At 43.3% G+C, this 19,856-nt stretch overlaps 1 protein-coding gene across 1 annotated transcript in view; it reads right to left on the bottom strand.

Annotated features, from left to right (window-relative positions):
• The window catches only part of VWF (von Willebrand factor), a 221,916-nt gene that overhangs the window by 88,142 nt on the left and 113,918 nt on the right, over nt 1-19,856 (bottom strand). The window contains exons 35-37 of the mRNA XM_033953476.1: nt 16,881-17,101; nt 10,531-10,723; nt 7,605-7,949 (exon numbers count right to left, since the gene is read on the bottom strand). Of these exons, the coding sequence (XP_033809367.1) occupies nt 7,605-7,949; nt 10,531-10,723; nt 16,881-17,101 (759 nt within the window). The remainder of the gene's footprint in view (nt 1-7,604; nt 7,950-10,530; nt 10,724-16,880; nt 17,102-19,856) is intronic.

Genomic DNA, 19,856 nt, shown 5'->3' with positions numbered 1-19,856 from the left:
TGTTTTGCTTCTCAGGGAAGACCAGCAAAAATGGGACACACGTTTTTATCGGCAAAATGGGACATATTCCGACAAGTGAGCTAACTTTATAAAATATTATTTCAGTTGAAAAACATTTTAATGCACTTTTGATGGGCCAGTGCTTCTGCTCTGAAGTGACGGGACGGGACGCCACAGCTCGCAACATAAGCATGTTCCATATCTTGCTACAACCATAATTCGGATGGATCAGTAAGATCCAAAATGGGCTTCTGAGGTTTCTTAGCTTATCAGAAGCCACATTCGTCTTGATTCGGGCCATCAGAATAGGAAGGAGCATCTGGAAGCCTTAAGAGCTCAAAAGTTAAATATCTAAAGTACTTGGACTGATTATTGTTTAGATAGCAATAAATGGAGAGTCATTATAAAAAAAGCAATTAATAGAGTAGGATCACTAACAGACATATTAGATATGACTAAGGGGCCCTTTTACTAAAGTTTAGTGCGTGCTAACAGACATTAGTGAGCACTAAGCTCTGATTCTATAAAAGTCTCCTTAAGTTAGGCACCTGGACTGGTGTGCCTAGCCAATCTAAGCACCTAACTTACTTTTCTTAATTGGCTTAATCAGTACTGAAAATTGAAAGCTCCATTAAAAACCAATTTAAAAAAACATTTTAAAAAATTAATTAGCCGGAAGGCGCCTACCACTTCACGGCAGACGTCTAGACCAAGGCACCTACCGGCAAGTAGGTATGGTTAGGGGTTTCACTTAGGTGCAGGTACCTACCTTAGGTACATTCATTTAGGCCAGTGGTTCCCAAACCTGTCCTGGGGGACCCCCAGCCAGTCAGGTTTTCAAGATATCCCTAATGAATATGCATGAGAGAGATTTGCATACCTGTCACTTCCATTATATGCAAATCTCTCTCATGCACATTCATTAGGGATATCTTGAAAACCTGACTGGCTGGGGGTCCCCCAGGACAGGTTTGGGAACCACTGGTTTAGGCCAAGAAAATCCTGGCCGATATGGCAGTGTGCCTAAGGTATTAATGCCTAAGAACATAAGAATAGCCTTACTGGGTCAGACCAATGGTTCATCTAGCCCATCTTGTCTATCCTGTCTTCATGGAGGCCAATCCAGGTCACTAGTTCCTGGCCAAAACCCAAAGAGTAGCAACATTCCAGAGCTGAGATTGTTATGTCATAATGCATCATTCCACCACTTCCTAAGAGCCAACCTCAGCAGTGATGTCACAATGGCTTCATTGTCCTATACTTGGGCTCATATAAGAACATAAGAATAGCCTTACTGGGTCAGACCAATGGTTCATCTAGCCCATCTTGTCTATCCTGTCTTCATGGAGGCCAATCCAGGTCACTAGTTCCTGGCCAAAACCCAAAGAGTAGCAACATTCCAGAGCTGAGATTGTGATGTCATAATGCCTCATTCCACCAATTCCTAAGAGCCAACCTCAGCAGTGATGTCACAATGGCTTCATTGTCCTATACTTGGGCTCATATAAGAACATAAGAATAGCCTTACTGGGTCAGACCAATGGTTCATCTAGCCCATCTTGTCTATCCTGTCTTCATGGAGGCCAATCCAGGTCACTAGTTCCTGGCCAAAACCCAAAGAGTAGCAACATTCCAGAGCTGAGATTGTGATGTCATAATGCCTCATTCCACCAATTCCTAAGAGCCAACCTCAGCAGTGATGTCACAATGGCTTCATTGTCCTATACTTGGGCTCATATAAGAACATAAGAATAGCCTTACTGGGTCAAACCAATGGTCCATCTAGCCCAGTAGCCCGTCTTCATGGAGGCCAATCCAAGTCAAAAGTACGTGGCAAAAACCCAAATAGTAGCCTACTGGCATCTAAGAACGCTTAGGCGCTGTTAGGCACAATTGACAATTGTGCTCAACAGCACCTAGGAATTGGGCGCCATGGCGACATTCAGCATTTACTGCCGGATTCTATTTATGGTGACTAGTTGCGTGTGCAAATTTGGCCAAATGGCCAAATTGCTCATGCAACTTAATTGTTTAATGAGCAAATCAGCGCCAATACTTGGCCACTTTAAAGCAATTCTCGGCACTAAATTGGCAATAATTAGAATTTACATGTACAGCTTTCTAAATATATTCCATAAAGCGGTGCACGTAAATTCTAATATGTCAATGTGAAAAGGAGGCATGGGCAGGCCGTGGCATTCCTACAAAGGACGTGCATTATTATAGAATAAGTCCAATCCGCGCTGAATTTAGCTACAGGCGTTTCCACCAGGTTTTAGTTGGTGTACACCAGTGGTTCCCAAACCTGCCTTGGGGGATCCCCAGCCAGTCAGGCTTTCAAGATATCCCTAATGAATACGCATGAGAGAGATTTGCATATAATGGAAGTGACAGGTATGCAAATCTCTCTCATGCATATTCATTAGGGATATCTTGAAAACCTGACTGGCTGGGGGTCCCCCACTGGTGTACACGGTCGCAACTAAATTTTAGTCACAGGGCCGGCTAATATGTGTATTCTATAAACTGCGCCTATCTTTAGGTTTGGTTTATAGAATAGTTTGAAGCATGTGTAAAATCTTGCCCTTAGTATGCAGTGATCGGCGCACATGCTATGCCCTAATGAAACCACTTTCCTCCTCCATTTAGTTCTGATGACTAAGTAGGATCTTAAGTTTATTACTTGTCTTTACCAAATCCAAGCCCAAGGCAAGTTCATTCAGGTACATGAGTTGCTTCTACTCACACGGACTTACAGTCTAACTTACACCTGAGGCACCGAGGGTTACAAAGGGCATCAGTGGAAGGCGTGGGATTTGAACTCTGGTTTCCCTGGCTCAGGACCGGTTTCTCTAACCACTAAGCTACTTCATGTCTCACTGATCTGGGCAGAGCACTGTGTTTGAAGTACTACACGCAAATTTATTACAAAAAGGACACAGAATAGAACAAAAATAAAATTGGATCGGCACAGGAAGAGCAATGTGAAGGTAATAGAACAACCAAATGTATTTAGATTAGGGCCAAAAAGACTGAGCAGCCATTTAATAACAGAATTCATATACGTAAAGAGGCCTTATAATGAGGGGGTGATCAGGATGATAATGGCTTCTACAAAGTAGCAGAGATATAGCCCTTAGGATTAACTTTCTGAAGGTAAACCTTCATCTTTGTACGACCTCATTCCCAACTAACTTACAGGCTCCTAGACTCCTCCCCCTCCCTCCACAGGCACAGCACCCCATTCCCAACTAACCGGCCCTTGGACCCCTCCTCCCCCTCAGGTTCAGGAGTAATCTATGGAAATACTTTTTTACAGAAAGGGTGGTAGATGCGTGGAACAGTCTCCCAGAAGAGGTGGTGGAGACAGAGACCGTGTCTGAATTCAAAAAAGCCTGGGATAGGCAGATAGGATAACTCAGAGCGAGAAACAGATAACAGTTATTGCAGATGGGCAGACTGGATGGGCCATTTGGCCTTACGTGCCATTATATTTCTATGTTTCTATAACCATGAAGTTCTATGACCTCACAATGCAGGTGTAAAGAGCCTTAGCCAATAGGAAGAGGAGATGCAAATGTTAAGAGCTTTAGCCAATAGGGAATGGAGGAGATAGTGGATGCTGCAGATGGGCCATGTGGCCTTTATCTGCCGTCATGTTTCTACGTATACATGTAATAATAAATAAATATTAAACTTTGATGAGGGTAAATGAGCTATTTGAAATATGTCTACCCTCCATGCAGATGGTTCTTTGAGTTTGTGTAGCTGCTTTGACTACAGCAGCTTTTCAATCCTACTCCTGCCCTGAATGTAAATAAGCTACCCAAGAGCTGATGGTTTTAAAGGGAAATTAGATGAACGTCTGGGTTTTCAGAAGATGCTCAAGATAAAGATCTTCAGGTCTCCGCCAGCCTTATTCTTGTTATTCTCTTGTCTGTATTCAAAAGGGACTTTATCTATTCCAGGGCTATAGAAAATACATTTTAAAAATCTATTTCACATTAGGGAGTAGAACGGGTACAAGTGGATCGATTTTTCACTCCGTCAAAAATTACAAAGAATAGGGGACATTCAATGAAGTTACAGGGAAATACTTTTAAAACCAATAGGAGGAAATATTTTTTTACTCAGAGAATAGTTAAGCTCTGGAGCGCGTTGCCAGAGGTTGTGGTAAGAGCGGATAGCGTAGCTGGTTTTAAGAAAGGATTGGACAAATTCCTGGAGGAAAAGTCCATAGACTGTTGTTAAGACATAGGGGAAGCCTCTGCTTGCCCTGGATCGGAAGCAGGGAATGTTGCTACTCTTTGGGATTCTAGAATCTTGTTACTCTTTGGGATTCTGTATGGAATGTTGCTACTCTTTGGGATTCTAGAATCTTGTTACTCTTTGGGATTCTGGAATCTTGCTATTCCTTGGGATTCTGTATGGAATGTTGCTACTCTTTGGGATTCTAGATCTTGTTACTCTTTGGGATTCTGGAATCTTGCTAGTCCTTGGGATTCTGTATGGAATGTTGCTACTCTTTGGGATTCTGGAATCTTGCTAGTCCTTGGGATTCTGTATGGAATGTTGCTACTCTTTGGGATTCTAGAATCTTGTTACTCTTTGGGATTCTGGAATCTTGCTAGTCCTTGGGATTCTGTATGGAATGTTGCTACTCTTTGGGATTCTGGAATCTTGCTAGTCCTTGGGATTCTGTATGGAATGTTGCTACTCTTTGGGATTCTAGAATCTTGTTACTCTTTGGGATTCTGGAATCTTGCTAGTCCTTGGGATTCTGTATGGAATGTTGCTACTCCTTGGGTTTTGGCCAGATGCTACTGACCTGGATTGGCCACCGTGAGAACGGGCTACTGGGCTTGATGGACCATTGGTCTGACCTAGTAAGGCGATTCTTATGTAAAAATAAATAAATAAATAAATAAATGTGTGTGTACGTATCAACAATCTTGGCTGAACGGCGAGTTTGATGCAGTTTACTGAGCTCCCGTTTAACACAATGCTTTCCAGTTCATTTTCCCATGCTAATCTTACTGCTGATGTAGGAAGAAAGATTACAGTGGAAAAATCAGCATAAAACCACTGTGCAAAATGAGCGTGCAAAACACATCAAAGAGCTGAATATTAAATTGTTCGCCATAGGAAAAAAAAACATACTCAAGATTTATAGCGAGAATTGTTATACCAGCTGAGCACTGGTAAAAAGGTTCACTGTAGGAGCAGGGGATTTCTCCATTCCCACCCTCTGACCCCCAAAACATCCCCCGTGGTCCCTTCCGGACCTCCACCCAGGCCTCCCTAAAACATCCAAATGGACCCTCCCAGATATCCTGACCCTACAAGTGATCCTGGTGGTTGAAGTGGACCCCCCTGCCTGGAGTTCTATTACCCTTGCCTCCTTCTCACACACCTGCCTCCATGCCAATTTGGAAAAATGGTGATGCCTAACCCCAGTGTGGAGGAGCTATAGAGGAATGTTGACATGGCTGAGCTTTAAAGGGGTAAATCCAAAACAAAAAAGGAGTAGGGTAAATAAGATGACTCCTCGCCCAGGGATAAGAACATAATAACACAAGAATATCCTCACTGTGTCAGACCAATGGTCCATCTGGCCCAGTATTCCAACTTCGCAGAGGCCGATCCAAGTTACAACTACAGTGCTCCCCCAGTCATTCGCAGTTGGCGATTCGCGGTCCCAGTCATTCATGGTATTTTCCGACCGCAAATGAACGGGCAGGAGAGGGCAGCCAGAGCACCGGCGAGTGAAGGAAATCACTCGCAGTATGCTCCGACCGCCTCTTCCTGCACTAAAGTCGGGCCTCACCCATCAGGAGCTGCGTGTCAAAGCAGCTCCTGATTGGTGAGGCCCGACTTTAATGCAGGAAGAGGCGGTCGGAGCACACCGCGAGTGATTTCCTTCACTCGCCGGCACTCCGGCTGCTTTCTCCTGTCTCCCAGTTTTTCAGGATTCACAGGGGTTCCTGGAATGAAACCCCCGCGAATATCGAGGGAGTACTGTACCTGACAAAACCCCAACCATAGCAGCATTCCATGCTACTGTCTCTTGTCTGTCTTTATTATGTATTCAAGGAACCCAACATGGATCCATGTTTCGGCAAAATCATGGCTTCATCAGGGGTAAACAATAAAACATCATGAATTGCTAACTTCCACAGTTAGAATGGTCAATGAAACCGGAACAATGTCAACAACACACCACCCAAAAAATGTTTGGAAATATAATTAGAGAGGTGCACAAAAGGTTGTTTCGAAGCTCCTCAAGGCCTTTGAGTTAGAAATGCTGCAAGTTCGAATGAAGAAGCACTGACCTGCTCTGTGGATTAAAAGTTCTGACTAGCATGGGCTAAATTACATAATCTTTCCCCTGCAGTTGTTACCCCTGATGCGGCCTGTGGGCAAAATGTGGCCACGTCGGGTGTTTGTTCAAAATAAATCAGATTTCTTTCTTTTGGACTGATCTGCTTCTTGGTTCCATGACACAAATCAGAGTCATTCTTCAGTAAATGTAAACCAGGGAATTTCAGTCCAGTGCTAATGTTACAAGATGAAATGATTAAGAAAAGACCTAAGAACCCACTTAGTATCAAAGCTCTAGCAATATCTTTACACATCTCTGTACAGGGTAATTCCATGTCAACTGGTCCAATTTCAAGGAGGGTCCCCACTCGATATCTTCCACAGATACAAAAAAATTAACCCCAAATAAAGGGTCACCTGGCTCTGGACCTATTTGAGACTGTGCCCCAAAACTTTGGATATCTTCATTAGAGGTCCCTGAAAAAATATCATCAATTTCTGAGATGGTCCAGTGGGGGGGGGGGGGGGGGCTCCGGACCACTTGACACGGAATGACCCTATATTATTTATTGGAAGCAGCAGCCAGAGACATCAAGCTTCAAATCCCACTGATGCTCCTTGAGATCTTGGACAAATCATAGTAACATAATAGATGATGGCAGATAAAGACCCGAATGGTCCATCCATTCTGCCCAACCTGATTCATTTAGCCCTCTGTTGTCTCAGCTGCAGATGTAGGAGGGTCTTTTTACTAAAGATTAGCTCATGTCATCGGCAGCAGAGCCTATGGGAATAAAATAGGCCCTGTGGCAGATAATATGAGTTAATCTTTAGTGAAAGACCTCCTTAGCTTGTGAGCTCTTTAAGGCAGAGAAATACTTACCTGAATGTAACTTGCCTTGAGCTTCTATTGAAAAAGGATGAGCTAATTCCAATATCCCATCTTTTTATTTAGTAACCTTTACACAATTAATCCTAGCATGTCTTTGCTGCCAGAACTTTTCTTAACCTGTGTTCTGTCTCCTTAATTTCCTCTGATAACATACAGAAGTCAACCCAAGTGCAACCTTTGCTGATCCAGACCTGAAAATCTACCTTCAGTAGGTTGCCTGGCTTATCTGATGGCTCCATTCCAGTAGGAGATATGATATGAGGTCACATGATTGTGCCAAAGCCTTTTTAAGTGCCAACCTTACCAAAGGCTTTCTGGCTTCATGTGATACAACTGAAACTCTTAATGACGGATATTTAGCACATTCTACTCAGGTACAGGAAAACCTTACCACAAAATTCTGGTGTTCTCCAGTCTATGCAGACTCCTTGAAGTCTACAAATATGGCTGTAAGCAGCAATGATTTCACAGATGTCTTCTCCATGGCAGCTGGTCTCCTCGCAGGCCATAAGGTATGAACTTGGTGGAATCAGTTTGTGACATTCCTCAAACTTGGGAGACAGTAGAATTCTGCACCTGGAACTGATTGGATCCGTACACGCGTCGTCGAGCTTGGTTCGACAGGTTCCTCTCGAAGGATCTTTCACAGTCCAATCTTGAATGAATTTACTGCTATCTGTGCTTATTGAACCATCATGTAGCATGAAGTCATTGATGGTATTTTGGTCACAGAAGCCTATGAGGATGTTAGAAAAACATTTTAGAAAAATAATGACAGCAAACTGGTAGTTATCCAGTTTTACACATTCAATAAACTATATAGGTAACTAGAAACAGTGCAAAGATCGCAATAGCAAGTCAAGTTGGGTTAATGGTCCCAACCACCCTCAACTTCAAATATATAAATACCTGCCAATGTGAAGCTAGAACCTAAATTTAGATTCAGTAAATGGTATAAAGAAAACAGCAAAATTGCACTAAATAACAAGTTTGCTAATGATGGAGATAATCCGGGAAAATAATACATAACAAATAGCAAGTCTCAAAACCAAGAAATGGGCTTCAGAATAAACCATTGTTAGAATCAGAAGTCCAGCTCAAATTGCTGGCTTGCTTTTAACAATTGGGAGAACCAAAACAATAAAAACACCAAACTATCGTAGGAGAGAAAAACTGTTCTTAAAAGACCCAACTTCCTAATTCCAAATCGGAACCCCCCGCCCTATGCAAAACATCAACAGTTCAACAAAATGTCAATGTAGTCCTCTGGATTTATAAGAATAACACATAGAGTTGATTTTCATGCGAAACTTTGGGTATGAAGGTTTGCACCAACGGAAACCTGGTGCATATCTTGGTGCGTAATTTAGACATGGGATCCCTGGTATTCAGCAATACTGCACGCATCTTTAGTGAATGCTCCTGATCTGCTCATACCCCTCCCATGGCCACGCCCCTTTTTGAGTTGCATGGATCTTTATAGGATGGCGCTTAACAGGATGAGCGTACAGATCCAAATTGTTGCCAATTAACAACGATTGCTAGCATCTAATTCTTGGAGCTAATTGGCTCATCAGCCAACTTAGTTGCACACACATTTCAGGATAGAATGTAATTTTGTACAAAGAAATTTGCACGCCATTTATAGAATCTAGGAACAATAGTGCACTTAATTGATTGACTAATAGCGTTTACATGCATGGTTGACGTTAATAATTGACAATTGCATTTTTAAAGTGTTATGCACCTAAATTGTTTAGCGTGCAACTATCAGGGGTGATGCATGGGTGTCACTAGACAACACACACAACTTATGCATAGGCGTCTGAACGGGGGAGGCCACAGGGGCCATGACATCCCCAAAAACTGTCGGTCAGTTATGGCTCTACTCCCCTACCTACCTCCTTCCGGCCGTTGTCATTTTAAATCTTCAGACAGTTGCCACATAGCATCAACGAGCAGACCTGCTCAATGGTGAAGCAAGCGTGAGAGGCATCCAGGGCGGTGGTGCCCCTCTGCTGTCTTTTCTGTCCCCCAACGCATCCGCTCCTTCCCCACTCTCTCCTGCCAAGCACGCATGCCCCTTCCAACCTTCTGCTTGCACCAGCCTCATCTCTTTTCTGACGGCACTTCCTAAGCACGGGTCCAGGAAGTGAAGTCAGAGGAAGAGTCGACGTTGGTGCGAGCAGCAGGTTGGGAACGTTAAAGAGGTATGGGGAAGAGGTGTGCGTGCACGATAGTGGGGGAGGGGTGCAGGGAAGGAGCAGGAGGGGCGGGGCAGAGAGGAGGACCACCCCCCTTACTACGCCACTGGGTCTGACCCAGAACCCTTCATTCTGCAGCGTCCGCATATGTAGGAACAGGAAATCGCTGAACATAAGAATTGCCGCTGCTGGGTCAAACCATCGTGGTCCATCGTGCCCAGCGGTCCACTCATGCAGCGGCCCTTGGGTCAAAGACCAGTGCCCTAAGTCTAGCCTTATCTGCGTACGTTCTGGTTCATCAGGAACTTGTCTAGCTTTGTCTTGAATCCCTGGAGGGTGTTTTCCCCTATAACAGCCTCTGGAAGAGCGTTCCACTTTTCCACCACTCTCTGGGTGAAGAAGAACTTCCTTACGTTTGTACGGAATCTATCCCCTTTCAATTTTAGATGGTGCCCTCTCGTTCTCCCTACCTTGGAGAGTGTGAACAGTCTGTCTTTATCTACTAAGTCTATTCCCTTCATTATCTTGAATGTTTCGATCATGTCCCCTCTCAGTCTCCTCTTATCGAGGGAGAAGAGGCCCAGTTTCTCTAATCTCTCACTGTACGTCAACTCCTCATTGATGCTGTGTGGTGGCTGCCCAACGATTTAAAATGACAGCGACCGGGGAAGGTAGGTGGAGTAGGGAGCTGGAGAAAGAGGTTGTGCCGCATGATTCTGTTGGGGCTAGGGCAGAGCTTTTGGGTCTCCCCCGCCAACAAAAAAATATTCCGCTGCCTATGAATTAAAGAATACTCTCAGTTCTGCATGGTGCATGGCGCACTTAGTCATGCCCACTGATGCCAGTAGATACATGTAACGTTGGCATTCCAATGCAGCTTTGCGCAGGTATTCTATAACAGCTTAGGCGCATTAGCAAATTGGCGCTAAGCACGCCCTTTTGTGACATCTAAACTGAAGCACCAGTTTGAAGAGTCGCTGCCATAAACGTGTCTAATATCAACAAATGCAAGCGAAGCTGGATCTGAATTTTCAAAGCAATGTTTTTAAAAAAGGCTAAGTGCAAAGCGCAGAGCTAGCCCCCAAAGGGAGCGGAACGAAGTGATGGACTCACCACAGAGGCCAAACGTTTTTGAGGAAAAGATCTTGGGATTGAGCTGAAGGGTGAATTCATTGTTTCTTGGGGTAAACGTGAAAACAAATCCTAGCCCGGGAATTCGGACTTCTTGCATTATAGCTCCGTAGACGGTAACTTCAAAATGATCGTCTCGAAACGGCACCAGGGCTTCCTCTCCATTAACTGTAACCTGAGAACATGAAATGTCAGACACATGGCAACACTTTTGTTTTTACCCGTCTACCTTTTGGAAAATATGAAGACAATATAAATATAATATAATCTTCTGTTGGGCAGAATAGGTCTAAAGGCCCCAATTAGAGCATGACATGGTGACAAAATTCATGACCATTCCCGTGGATAACCGCGGGAAACCGTCTCGATGTCATTATCCAAGGAGAGAGGGAAGATCGAGAGTATGAATGGGCTCAACCGCAGACCCTTAAGCCTTGCATTGAAGAATGTTGGGGTAGAAGGACTGAGGTTGAGATAGACACGTAAGAATGGCACGGGATTGTTTCCCGCGGTTATCCACGGGGACGGGGACGGTGATGAATTATGTCACCGTGTCATTCTCTAGCCCCAATCACAGATGAGCTGGCTAAATTATTGCAAATATTATTACACTTAGCAATTAAAACAATTCTTAGCCACTGGAAAGATTTTACGAGGACAGAGTATATTACTTGGTGGAATTCCGTATGTCTCATAGCTAAATTGAAAAGGACTTTTGCTGGAACAAGAGGAAGTTTGCACACATATCGTAAGAAATGGAAACCTCTCATAAAATATAGTGACGTAGCAGATTTATTTTGTTGAAATTTATTAATGCTGTTAACCTTTTACGAAGGCGGGCTAAGCGTTTCAGCGCACGCACCGGATTAGCGCGGGCTATAGCGCTCGCTAGCCAAAAATCTACCGCCTGCTCAAAAGGAGGCGGTAACGGCTAGCGCACGCGGCAATTTAGTGCACGCCATTCCACACGTTAAGGCCCTAGTGCGCCTTTGTAGAAGGAGCCCTATATCTTTTGGTAGTTGCTAGTGAGCTACCTTTATGTGTGCTTTTTTTTTTTTCCTGATGTATTATAAGAACATAAGAAGTTGCCTCCGCTGGGTCAGACACAAGGTCCATCGTGGCCAGCAGTCCGCACCCGCGGCGGCCCATCAGGCCCATGACCTGTAATGTGATCCTTCTCTAATCCCTTTTATCCTTCTATCCATACTCTGTCTAAAACCTATCTCTACCTCTATCTGTATCCTTCAATCCCCCTATCGTTCAGGAATTTATCCAATCCTTCCTTGAACCCCCGTAGTGTACTCTGTCCTATCACAACCTCCGGAAGCGCATTCCAGGTGTCTACCACCCTCTGTGTAAAGAACTTCCTAGCATTGGTTCTAAAATTGTCCCCTTTCAGCTTCTCTGAGTGCCCCCTGGTGCTTGTGGTTCCCAATAATCTGAAGAATCTGTCCCTTTCCACCCTCTCTATGCCCTTCATGATCTTGAAAGTCTCTATCATGTCTCCTCTGAGTCTCCTCTTTTCAAGGGAGAAGAGCCCCAGCCTTCCCAACCTGTCTGCGTATGAAAGGTTTTCCATACCTGTTATCATTTTCGTCGCTCTTCTCTGGACCCTTTCAAGTATCGCCATGTCCTTCTTGAGGTACGGTGACCAATACTGGACACAGTACTCCAGATGCAGACGAACCATCGCACGATACAGCGGCATGATGACTTCCTTCGTCCTGGTTGTAATGCCCTTCTTAATAATACCCAACATTCTGTTTGCTTTCTTTGAGGCTGCTGCACATTGTGCCGTTGGTTTCATTGTAGTATCTACCAGCACACCCAAGTCTTTTTCAAGGTTACTATCCCCTAGCACTGACCCCCCCCCCCCCCCCATTTTGTAGCTGAACATCGGGGGTTTTTTTCCTAAATGCATGACCTTGCATTTCTCTATATTAAAGCGCATTTGCCATTTGCTTGCCCACTCCTCCAGTTTGTTTAGGTCCCTGTTATTGTATAGGACGATTGTTGGTTCCTCTGTATAATGTAAATCTGTTATGACTTGGTTGTATCTATAAGTATTATATAATAAACTGTATTGAACTTAAGAACATAAGAAGTTCCGAGATTGAGAGCGAGACCAGAAGGCTTTGAGCATGCGCAAATGCTCAAAGCCAGTCCAGCCCCGCCCAGCCCAGGCCGCGCCAGAAGAGGGAGGATCTTCGGGCACCGGCACTGGTGCCAAGTCGGATAAAGGAAATGTCATTGACTGCTCGGGGGAGGGGGAGGGAAGTAGGATCGCGGTGGAGGGGGGGGGGCAATGCGAGTTGGGGGAGGATGCCGGTTCGCAGGGGGGGGAAGCCGGATCGCGGGGAGGGGTTTGGAACAGCGTCGGATTCCTCAAGGGGGAGGAATGGAGCAGCGCCGGTAGCCTCGTGGAGGGGGGGGGAGGAGGTGGAACCAATCAAAGCTAGTTTCCCTTACTTCCTATGGGGAAACTTGCTTTGATATACGAGCAATTTGGTTTACGAGCATGCTTCTGGAACGAATTATGCTCGTAAACCAAGGTTCCACTGTATTTGAAACACGTTCAACGTTGAGAAATGTAAAGTACTACATGTGGGAAGCAGAAACCCAAGGTGCAGCTATACGATGGGAGGGATATTACTGAAGGAGAGTACCCAAGAAAGGGACTTGGGGGTAATGGTGGACATGACAATGAAGCCGACGGCACAGTGTGCAGCGGCCGCTAAGAAGGCGAATAGAATGCTAGGCATAATCAAGAAGGGTATTACAACCAGAACAAAAGAAGTTATCCTGCCGTTGTATCGGGCGATGGTGCGTCCTCATCTGGAGTACTGCGTCCAATATTGGTCGCCGTACCTTAAGAAAAATATGGTGTTACTCGAGAGGGTTCAGAGAAGAGCGACACGTCTGATAAAAGGGATAGAATACCTTTCATACGCTGAGAGATTAGAAAAACTGGGACTCTTTTCCCTGGAGAAGAGGAGACTTAGAGGGGAAATGATAGAGACTTACAAGATCATGAAAGGCATAGAGAGAGTAGAGAGGGACAGATTCTTCAAACTTTCGAATAATAAAAGAACAAGAGGGCACTCGGAAAAGTTGAAAGAGGACAGATTCAGAACGAATGCTAGGAAGTTCTTCTTTACCCAACGTGTGGTGGACACCTGGAATGCGCTTCCAGAGGACGTAATAGGGCAGAGTACGGTACTGGGGTTCAAGAAAGGATTGGACAATTTCCTGTTGGAAAAGGGGATAGAGGGGTATAGATAGAGGATTACAGTCCAGGTCCTGGACCTGTTGGGCCACCGCGTGTGCGGACTGCTGGGCACGATGGACCACTATTACATTCTTTAATTAAAAAAAGTCTCTTATCTGGGTCAGTACCAAATAACTGGAAAACATCAATAATATCTCCCATACTAAAAGACCACAAAATCAGTCATGATGACCCCACTAACTACCGCCCAATTGCTAACATCCCTTTCTTAGCAAAAATCACTGAGAAAGTAATATTTACTCAACTGTCAGACTTTGTCAATTCCACCAATACATTACACCCCAATCAAACAGGCTTCAGGAAACATCATAATACAGAATATTCTCTAATCGGGCTTACCACTAATATCATATATAATCTTGATCACCACAACTCTGTCATTCTATTATCTCTTGATCTTTCGGCCGCATTTGACACTATCGATCATTCCCTTCTCCTAAACAGACTTCAATCTATAGGCGTTAGCGATCTAGCCTTTCAATGGTTCACATCCTTTCTTTCTAACCGTACCTCTACGGTACGTTTCAATAATACATTTTCTAAACCTTTTTCTCAAAATTATGGTATTCCCCAGGGTTCAATTCTGTTTCCTCTTTTATTCAATATCTTTTTAGCTCCTTTACTAAATTTAAGCCAATCCATAGGCTTTACCACCTACGCCTACGCAGACGACATCCAATTGACTCACGCTTTTAATCCAGAAAATCCTAACGATATAATTCAAATTAATCAAAAATTAGAAAAAATTAAAAATTGGCTAGAACAAAATAAACTTGCACTAAACATATTCAAGACAAGGGCTTTATTTTTTCCTTCAAGACAGGACCTAAAGCTTTCAATCCCTTTTTCGATTAACAATACGCCAATCGAATTAGCAACATCACTCAAGATTTTAGGCGTAACTATTGACACTAAATTTGCTTATCAAGAGCATATTAACAATATAGTCAAAAGCTGTTTTTATCGCTTGCGTCTATTTCGCTCAATGTCTAAATACTTAGAGCCAAAATCTTTAAATATCTTAGTTCACTCTCTCATAATATCCAAATTAGACTATTGTAATTCTCTATTATTAAACATTACATACAAGGAACAAAGACGTTTACAAATAATACAAAATATCGCCATAAAAATAATACATCATGGAAAGAAATATGATCATGTGACTCCATATCTGATAGAATCTCATTGGCTACCCATAAATCAAAGAATAACATATAAAATAGCATTATTAGTTTTCAAAACAATAACTACAAATGAACCTCAGTTTATTAATCGTCTATTAATCCCTCACGTTTCAAATCGTCATCTTCGATCTAACACCCAGGAGCTACTCATGGTCCCTTCATTGAAAATAATAGGAACTAGGCGTCACGACATTTTTTCAGTCAAGGCCCCGCTTATTTGGAATACTCTCCCATTATATATCAGAAACATCAAAGACCTCACTTTATTTAAAACCAATCTAAAAACATTTCTTTTTAAAGCTTCTTTCAATCTTTAAAGAGGAATTTTTTTCCTCGATAATTTAAAATAATCAAAATGTGAAAAGGTTTTACTTTACTTATACCCCAACCCCAGTGTTCTATCCTACCCCATCCAGTTTTCTTCTCTTCCCTGCGGGGAAACAACAATTTTGTAACTTTTATCCCCTTATGTTTTTTCCAACCATTCCAGTATTGTCTATATTGTTAGTTTGTCATGACCATGTTTGTTTATTTTTAAGTTAATAATGTTTTTAAGTTACAAAAATATTTTTAACTGTTTTTATCCCAATATTTACTGTTATGTTATTCGCTTAGAATTATTAAGCGAACCATTAAATATAAATAAACTTGAAACTTGAAACTCTGGTCTGACCCAGCGGAGGCACTGCTTATGTTCTTATGTTCTTATGTTCTCTAATTTTGGAGCTACTCCAGATTCGCACTTGCACAGTTTATATTGGAGTGTGCAAATAAATCCAAGCTTGCGGTGTAACAATTAAAACAGTGATAACGGAATCCTTTCACGTATCACACAGTTTACTTAAGAGCTTCCAAAGAAAAAATTCTAGTTTGAAACTAAAATCATTCAGGGTCAATATTCGAAATGATTTAAAAAGCCAGAAAACATTCCTGGCCAGTTATATCACCTGTTCCGAGCTAACTTAACCAGTTAATGCCGCCATTTTGGTGGTAGAGTTGGCACTTGGATCAGTGGTGTAGTGAGAGTGAGACGTGGCCAGGGCAGTGGCGCACCTCCCTGCTCCTTCACCGGCACACGCGCTCCCCCTTCCCTTCTCCCGCCGCAAGCAACAAGAACTTCAACGTGCTCCTCATGACCCCGTTGTCTCTCCTGTTGACATCACTTCCTAAGCACAACACCCAGAAGTGACGTCAACAGGAGAGACAACGGGGTCATGAGGAGTACGTTGAAGTTCCTGTTGCTCGAGGCGGAAGGGAGCACAAGCGTGGCGAGGGGAGGAGTGGGAAGAGGCAAGATCAGAGAGGAGAACCAACATGGAACCTGGGGCGGACCGCACCCCTCCCCCCTGCACCCCATTACTACGCCACTGACTTCAATGGTTAACCACATTTATGCTATTTATGTAATCATTTATGTATGAGCAGCTTTTATGTTTTTTTTATCATTTGATACTAATAATACTTTTATATGTTTATTAACTGGGGGGGAGGTTTGCCCCTGATGCAGCCCTACAGAGAGCGAAACATGGCTAGTGTTCAGCACCTGGTTCTTTTATCTATTGTAGTGAATAAAATCTTTTTAAAATGTAGGACTCTCTTCAGATCTGCTTCTTTGTTGTACCATATAGAACTGTGTGACTATCGGGGTGTATGCATAATTTTATATTTGCACCTCTGTTGAAAATGAGACTCAACTGATATTTAGACTTCCCATTTGAAAACTGACCTCATTAGGCTCCCTTCTCCCGGCTGCACGGCATTCTGCATTGTGAAGTTTTCCGCTTTCCTTCTATGGAAGGCAGAACTCCAAGTGTCAATTTCTATCTAACGTCTTCCTACAGAAAATCCCCACTTGCCTTCATATTGTCAGAAAGTTGGACGGTGTTTCCATCATGTTTCACGTCAATGGACTTCATACAGGTCTGTTTTGGCACTGAGCTGCATACTCCACTCAAGAGGATCACTTCGATGTCACGCTCTTTGTTGTGGAACAATACATAAGAGCAATTGCCGATGAGTTTAAAATCGAGTCCGTCAAAGGTGACAATATGTCTGGTTGAGCTTCCCAGACACATGCCTATGAATGATTAGAAGAAAAAGAAAAAAGAAGCTGAATTTTAAATTTGTGACATCTAAGAACTCCTTGTATTCAAATATCAAAGTATTGTCATGTTTTTCGATACAACGTATTTCGAGAAAATATAATGTTTCTGTAATGGTCAGGAATAAATTTATTTTACCTTCCTTTTGTTATGGAATTTTTGAAGAAAATGTCAATGCACATGTACCAATTAATCATCATTGTCACTGCACCCATTGTCACTGCACGAAGTTACAAAGTAATCGTACGAACATACTTTCACTTTGAATACTGCCTATGAAAACTCACCTTGGTAAATGGCTTTCCAAAACTGCCTTCTAGGTAGCAATAAAGACATCATCTATGTACTGGTAATTGTAACAACGGTGAAACTAAAGTGGTTAGAACTGAATTGCTAATGGATGTGATGGATGTGCTTGTTTTTAAATGCTAATGAACTCAAAATGCATCTCGATAGTCAACAAGCAAACTTGCATTTCCTCATCTACCACCTGCAGTCAGAGCTGAAAATTCAAGTTCGCAAAGATTAGAAGATCCAAATGGTAACAAAGCCTTGATTGCTTTGTTGCTCAAGTTACGATAACTGCCACATAAAAAATAAAACTAAAATTACTTGTCGTTAGTTTTCAAGGACTGTTCTAGCCTTACACACACAGATGGTCATAACATTGACAGACTCTTGCGTATGGCAATGGACATGTCATCTATTCTAGTGTATGCTTATGAAGGGAATTTTTATAAATAAAGTAAAATTCTGGAATCTCTTGTTTCATACCCAGAAACATTTCAGGGCACACCACTGTGCCATGGCACACAGTTTGAGAGACAATGGCCTAATGGTTGGAGCAACAATCTGGGAACCAGAAAAGCCCGGTTCAAAACCCACTGCAGCTCATTGCGATCTCGAGCAAGTCACGCATTGCCTCAGGTACAACATTACGAGTTGTTGCGAGTTCTCTGGAATGAAGAGAAATACCTACAGCTCCCCTTGACGTCAAGAGCTAAATTCCTTTGCTTTTCTGAAAACCTGGTTATTTTCAAAAATGTAACTCTTCCTCTCTCTGGTTACTCTGTCCTAAATTTTCTCTTCATTTTGTCTCTTCCTTTCACTGGAATTCCTTTCTACCTTAACCCTTGTTAACCGTGTCGAGCTTTGCGAATGTAGAGATGATGCGGTATACAAACCCAAGGTTTAGTTGAGTTTAGTTTTCTTCTCCTGAGGAAACCAAACACCTCTTCCAAACGTAGAATGTGTATTCAGGGCTCCTTTTACTAATGTGCTCTAGCACTATAGCACACGCTAGCTGAAAAATGACCGCCTGCTTAAAAGGAGCCCTCAGTGTTTCTACTTCAATCAAGGACAGGTTTCCCCTGTTGATCTAAGTCAGTGCTGTCATGTAGTTCATTCCCTTTCACTGACCACTGGGGAATGGCTTTCTTCCAATTCCTACTCCTGAGAACCCAAGTTATATACTGTTCTGGGCTATCCCGCACTCACTGAATGCTAAACAAACATTACCTAATTCTAGAGGACATCGACCTTCAACCAAATGAACTTTAAAAAAAAAAAGTGACTCATGCTATGGTAATTTAATTTAAATCCTTAAGAGATTTTTGGAAGGGGGTCTGCAGGCCAAACCTCAATTCTGTGTATGGCTACTCCCTGCGAGGTATCAACAGTGTTCAAAGTGAATTGCATTTCTCTTGATGTTCCAGACAGAACATGCTCAGAGGGATTTGGCTGAAATGTGCTCAGTGGTTTTCTGCCCGTATCTAGCGCACATTTTACCTTCCGAAACCTCACGAAAAATCTTGCCTTTTAAGCTCTTCACAATCGAAGACTGGATGGCTCACTTTAGAACATCCCCTCCAGCACCGCCCATGCAGCCTGCCTGCTTATTAGAGCAATCCAAATAAAACTTGACCATCGCTTTTGGAACACCTCAATGCCAGGTTGTGGCTACATATTGGCCAGCCGGTTAGATGGCCATAGAAGCTTTAGAAGCTGCACAATGGGGATCGAGGGGTTGGGTTTTAAAATGCTAAGATCTAGCCCAGGGGTGTCCAATGTCGGTCCTCGAGGGCCGCAGTCCAGTCGGGTTTTCAGGATTTCCCCAATGAATATGCATTGAAAGCAGTGCATGCAAATAGATCTCATGCATATTCATTGGGGAAATCCTGAAAACCCGACTGGATTCCGGCCCTCGAGGACCGGAGTTGCCCATCCCTGACATATACACTTTAATCCAGGGGTCTCAAAGTCCCTCCTCGAGGGCCGGAATCCAGTCGGGTTTTCAGGATTTCCCCAATGAATATGCATTGAAAGCAGTGCATGCAAATAGATCTCCTGCCTATTCATTGGGGAAATCCTGAAAACCCGACTGGATTCCGGCCCTCGAGGACCGGAGTTGCCCATCCCTGACATAGACACTCTAATCCAGGGGTCTCAAAGTCCCTCCTCGAGGGCCGGAATCCAGTCGGGTTTTCAGGATTTCCCCAATGAATATGCATTGAAAGCAGTGCATGCAAATAGATCTCATGCATATTCATTGGGGAAATCCTGAAAACCCGACTGGATTCCGGCCCTCGAGGACCGGAGTTGCCCATCCCTGACATATACACTTTAATCCAGGGGTCTCAAAGTCCCTCCTCGAGGGCCGGAATCCAGTCGGGTTTTCAGGATTTCCCCAATGAATATGCATTGAAAGCAGTGCATGCAAATAGATCTCCT

Source organism: Geotrypetes seraphini, chromosome 7 (genome assembly GCF_902459505.1).
Source record: "Geotrypetes seraphini chromosome 7, aGeoSer1.1, whole genome shotgun sequence".
Lineage (NCBI taxonomy): Eukaryota > Metazoa > Chordata > Amphibia > Gymnophiona > Dermophiidae > Geotrypetes > Geotrypetes seraphini.
The sequence above is the reverse complement of the archived record's forward strand: the minus strand, read 5'-3'. Positions and strand labels throughout refer to the sequence as shown.